Source organism: Chiloscyllium punctatum, chromosome 34 (assembly GCF_047496795.1).
Source record: "Chiloscyllium punctatum isolate Juve2018m chromosome 34, sChiPun1.3, whole genome shotgun sequence".
NCBI classification, from domain to species: Eukaryota; Metazoa; Chordata; class Chondrichthyes; order Orectolobiformes; family Hemiscylliidae; genus Chiloscyllium; species Chiloscyllium punctatum.
The window spans coordinates 38,661,797-38,667,388 of NC_092772.1; the positions used below are offsets into that span (position 1 = coordinate 38,661,797).

Consider the following 5,592-nt stretch of genomic DNA (forward strand, 5'->3'; position numbering starts at 1 on the left):
GTGTGTGTGTGTGAGTGTGTGATGGGGTATAAGTCTGTGAGAGGGTGTGTGTGAGTGTGTGTGTGTGAGTGTGTGTGTGTATGTGTGTGTGATTGAGTGTGATGGGGTATAACCCTGTGAGAGGGTGTGTGTGTGTGAGTGTGTGTGTGTGATGGGGTATAAGTCTGTGAGAGGGTGTGTGTGAGTGTGTGTGTGTGTATGTGTGTGAGTGTGATGGGGTATAAGTCTGTGAGAGGGTGTGTGTGTGTGTGTGTGTGAGTGTGTGTGTGTATGTGTGTGTGATTGAGTGTGATGGGGTATAACCCTGTGAGAGGGTGTGTGTGTGTGAGTGTGTGTGTGTGTGTGTGTATGTGTGTGTGTGTGATTGAGTGTGATGGGGTATAACCCTGTGAGAGGGTGTGTGTGTGTGTGTGATTGAGTGTGATGGGGTATAACCCTGTGAGAGGGTGTGTGTGTGTGTGTGAGTGTGTGTGATTGAGTGTGATGGGGTATAACCCTGTGAGAGGGTGTGTGTGTGTGTGTGTGTGATTGAGTGTGATGGGGTATAACCCTGTGAGAGGGTGTGTGTGTGTGTGTGTGTGTGAGTGTGTGTGATTGAGTGTGATGGGGTATAACCCTGTGAGAGGGTGTGTGTGTGTGATTGGGTGTGTGAGTGTGTGTGTGTGATTGAGTGTGATGGGGTATAACCCTGTGAGAGGGTGTGTGTGTGTGATTGGGTGTGTGTATGTGTGTGTGATTGAGTGTGATGGGGTATAACCCTGTGAGAGGGTGTGTGTGTGTGTGTGTGTGATTGAGTGTGATGGGGTATAACCCTGTGAGAGGGTGTGTGTGTGTGTGAGTGTGTGTGATTGAGTGTGATGGGGTATAACCCTGTGAGAGGGTGTGTGTGTGTGATTGGGTGTGTGTGTGTGTGTGTGATTGAGTGTGATGGGGTATAACCCTGTGAGAGGGTGTGTGTGTGTGTGTGTGTGTGTGTGTGTGTGTGTGTGTGTGATTGAGTGTGATGGGGTATAACCCTGTGAGAGGGTGTGTGTGTGTGTGTGATTGAGTGTGATGGGGTATAACCCTGTGAGAGGGTGTGTGTGTGTGTGATTGAGTGTGATGGGGTATAACCCTGTGAGAGGGTGTGTGTGTGTGATTGGGTGTGTGAGTGTGTGTGTGTGATTGAGTGTGATGGGGTATAACCCTGTGAGAGGGTGTGTGTGTGTGTGTGTGTGTGTGTGTGTGTGTGATTGAGTGTGATGGGGTATAACCCTGTGAGAGGGTGTGTGTGTGTGTGTGTGAGTGTGAATCACTCTAATCTTTGCTTTCCCTTGGTTACACTGTGCAAAGTGGCCTTTGTTCCACTAAATTGGGGGGGGGGGGTTGGTGGTTGGAGGAGTTTGGGTTTCAGTTTTTGAAGACACAGAGTACGCTCAGAAGAACTTCTTCCACAGAAACTTGCCCAGTTTGGCAGCGATTGGGATAGCTTTGAAATAGCCGGGAGCTGCGAGAATGGACGTGTCGATAACCATATCCACCCAGGAAGGGGATTCTGCCTCTTTCTTCTTCGCTTTCAAACAGTTGATCTCTTCCTCCAGGCCCTTTGCACGATCCTTGAACCCTTCAATCATCAGCTTGTTGTGCTCCTCCTGCCTCTGCATCAGGACCTTCTCGTGTTCCTGTATCAGTTGGGCCTGTTCCTGCTTGGCCTTCTTTTCCAGCTGAGCCAAATTCACCTCGGCCGCCCTCTTCTCATCGAGCAGGCGTTGCTCGGCCGCACGTCTCTCCTCTTCCTTCACTTTCCGCTGCTGTTCCGCCACTTCCGCCCTCTCCCGTGCAGCTGCTCAGAAGGAATGGACACGGAGAGGGGGGGGGGGGTTAGGTGGCCTCAGGCAGATCACGAATTGGAGGAAGGTTGAGAGTCGGTTCTTTCTACAGAGGGTGGTGGGTGTGTGGAACGCACTACCTGGCAGTGGTAGTCGAGTCAGTGACATTAGGGGCTTTTAAATAACTCTTGGATAGGCACATGGAAGATAATACCATGAAGGGTGTGTCGGTTAGTCTGATCTGAGATTAGGCTAAAAGGCCAGACAACATCGAGGGCCGAAGGGCCTGGACTGTGCTGTACTGTTCTCCATTGTGTGTTCAATGTAACACCCTGGTTGTGGGGTTACTGCAGTCATTACGAACAACCTCTCTTTCCTCACCTCTGTGAATTTGATCTGTTTCTGTGGCTACTACTGCACCGGGTTTTCCAGCGTGTTGCTGGGACCGGACAGTTTGGATGCTGAGGAGAGACTGGATAGGCTGGGACTTCTATTTTACGGGAGCATAGGAGGCCGAGGGGCTGACCAAACACCTAGAATCCACCCGGGGTCAAACAAGTGCCATCCATTTTCAGAGGACATCTTGTCACATTTAGCTTTGATGGTTTATTCCCAGTGCGTGGGTGTCACGGGCTCGGCCAGTATTGACTGCGCAGTAACAATCCATCATGTCACCGAAGGCCACAAGTTATGTGCAGTTCCAATTGAGGTTAGATTCCCTTCTCTAAAGGGCACAAGAGGAGCAGGGTGCTATTATCAACAATCCTTACCATGAGACCAGTTCTCAACTGCGGATTTTATTGAATTCAACTTTTACCATCCGCCATGGTCTGATTTGAACCCAAGTTCAAATGATCCGGATGTGAACACAGGAGGTATAGTTAGTCAGTTTGCAGATGACACCAAAATTGGAGGTGTCGTGGACAGCGAAGAGGGTTACCTCAGATTACAACAGGACCTTGATCAGATGGGCCAATGGGCTGAGGAATGGCAGATGGAGTTTAATTCAGATAAATGTGAGGTGCTGCATTTTGGGAAAGCAAATCTTAGCAGGACTTATACACTTAATGGTAAGGTCCTAGGGAGTGTTGCTGAACAGAGAGACCTTGGAGTGCAGGTTCATAGCTCCTTGAAAGTGGAGTCGCAGGTAGATAGGATAGTGAAGAAGGCGTTTGGTATGCTTTCCTTTATTGGTCAGAGTATTGAGTACAGGAGTTGGGAGGTCATGTTGAAGCTGTACAGGACATTGGTTAGGCCACTGTTGGAATATTGCGTGCAATTCTGGTCTCCTTCCTATCGAAAAGATGTTGTGAAACTTGAAAGGGTTCAGAAAAGATTTACAAGGATGTTGCCAGGGTTGGAGGATCTGAGCTGCAGGGAGAGGCTGAACAGGCTGGGGCTGTTTTCCCTGGAGCGTCGGAGGCTGAGGGGTGACCTTATAGAGGTTTATAAAATCATGAGAAACATGGATTGGGTAACTAGACAGGGTCTTTTCCCTGGGGTGGGGGAGTCCAGAACTAGGGGGCATAGATTTAGGGTGAGAGGAGAAAGATATAAAAGAGACCGAAGGGGCAACGTTTTCACGCAGAGGGTGGTACATGTATGGAACGAGCTGCCAGAGGAAGTGGTGGAGGCTGGTACAGTTACAACATTTAAGAGGCATTTGGATGGGTATATGAATAGGAAGGGTTTGGAGGGATATGGGCCGGGTGCTGGCAGGTGGGACTAGATTAATTTAGGATATCTGGGTCAGCATGGACGGGTTGGACCGAAGGGTCTGTTTCCGTGCTGGATGACTATAACCATCCTGAACTACATTGGATTTTGTTAGATATATTATTGCTCCCCAACCCCATTCCCGCACATGTCCTCTTCCTGTTCAAATCTGTCATTATTTGAAGCATTTTTAAACAGGGATATTCTGGAAAAGTGGCTTATTTCCTGAACAGGGAAATTTCAGGAAGTGCAAAGTGGCCCGGGTTACCATCGCTAAAGGTAAACATTGCAGGGACAGCAGGCGGTGAGGAAGGTGGAAGGTCGAGTGGCCTTCATAGTGAGAGGCTTGGAGTACAGGAGCAGGGAGGTCTTGCTGCAGTTAGACAGGGGGCCTTGGTGAGACCACACTCTGGAGTAGCGTGTGTACAGTCCTGGTCTCCTTCTCTGAGGAGGAATGTCCTGGTGAGGGAGGGAGTGTAATACAGGTTTCCCAGACTGACTCCCGGGATGGCAGGACTGATTGGCCGTGCTAAATTGTCCCATAGTGCCCAGGGATGTGTAGATTAGGTGCGTTAGTCAGGGGTATGTATAGAGTAATCGGCGAGGGGAATGGGTGGGTTACTCTTCGGCTGGTCGGTGTGGGCTTGCGCCGAATGGTCTGTTTCCACACTGTAGGGGTTCTGGTTCCAATTCTAAAAGTCACCCCTCCCCTAGCATTAAAGGACCCCTTCCAGGTAGGGTGGCCTTCATAGTGAGAGGCTTGGAGTACAGGAGCAGGGAGGTCTTGCTGCAGTTAGACAGGGGGCCTTGGTGAGACCACACCCTGGAGTAGCGTGTGTACAGTCCTGGTCTCCTTCTCTGAGGAGGAATGTCCTGGTGAGGGAGGGAGTGTAATACAGGTTTCCCAGACTGACTCCCGGGATGGCAGGACTGATGGATGAAGAGAGACTGAATCGGTTCGGACCACATTCAGTGCAGTTGGGAAGAAATGGAGGGAGGGGTCTCACAGAAACCTGTGAAATTCTAACCGGACCAGGCAGGGGGAAAGGATGTTCCTGACGACTCGGGAGTTCAGATCCAGGGTGGGGGGTCACAGGCTAAGGAGATGGGGTCAGCCACTCCGAACTGAGATGAGGAGATTCACCCAGAGATTGGGGGAGACTGGAACTCTCTGCCATGGGGGGAGTGATCGAGGCTGAAACACTGGAATGTTTGCAAGAAGGAATGGGATAGAGTTCCTTGGATTGAAGGGATCAACAGGGAGAACGTGGGAACAGGGGACTGAGTCAGGTGATCAGCCATGATCGTGTTGGATAGTAGAACAGGCAGGAAGGGCTGAATGGCCTCTGCTTCGATGGGAGGTCAGTGCTGCTGTCCCATGGGGTAATAGGAATAATCCAAGAAAGTGTGGGGCAGGGGAGAATGGGATTGCACAGAGTTAACACAGGAATGATGGGCTGAAGGGCCTACACTTGGATTGTCCCAAAGGTGGAAAGAATCCCAGGCTCTTGTTGGGATTCTGATTCCATTGGGAAATCCGAGCATCCCCCTCCTGCAGGGTGTAACCTCGGGAGTTGAGGAGAACAGTACCTTCGGTCTCCTTCTGTAAGTTGGTCATACTCTGATCGGCCTGTCGAATGGAGTCTGACAGCTGCTGCTTCTTTGCCAGGAAGTCCTGAAGAACTTGCTGAGCCTGAGGACACCAAGGGGTCAGCCTCTTGTCGAGACAATCGTTATTTACCACAACCGCGAGGGAAACCCACTGAGGGAGCAGGAGGTGGGACAGCACATGGACTTTATATCGAGGGGCATGGACACACCCACCCGCCCAACACACACACACACACACACACACACACACACCCAACACACACTCACACCCAACACACACACACACCCACCCGCCCAACACACACACACACACACACCCACCCGCCCAACACACACACACACACACACACACACACACCCAACACACACTCACACCCAACACACACACACACACACACACCCAACACACACACACACACACACACACCCAACACACACACACACACTCACACACCCA

General features: G+C 50.8%; 1 protein-coding gene across 2 annotated transcripts in view; it reads right to left on the reverse strand.

The window, feature by feature from the left end:
* Positions 1–1,334: 1,334 nt before the first annotated feature.
* LOC140458800 (guanylate-binding protein 1-like) overlaps positions 1,335–5,592 on the reverse strand; it is a 117,731-nt gene continuing 113,473 nt past the window's right edge. For both annotated transcript variants that reach the window (XM_072553439.1, XM_072553440.1), the window contains exons 15-16: positions 5,115–5,217; positions 1,335–1,822 (exon numbers count right to left, since the gene is read on the reverse strand). In XM_072553439.1, the coding sequence (XP_072409540.1) occupies positions 1,416–1,822; positions 5,115–5,217 (510 nt within the window). In that variant the 3' untranslated portion in view covers positions 1,335–1,415. The remainder of the gene's footprint in view (positions 1,823–5,114; positions 5,218–5,592) is intronic.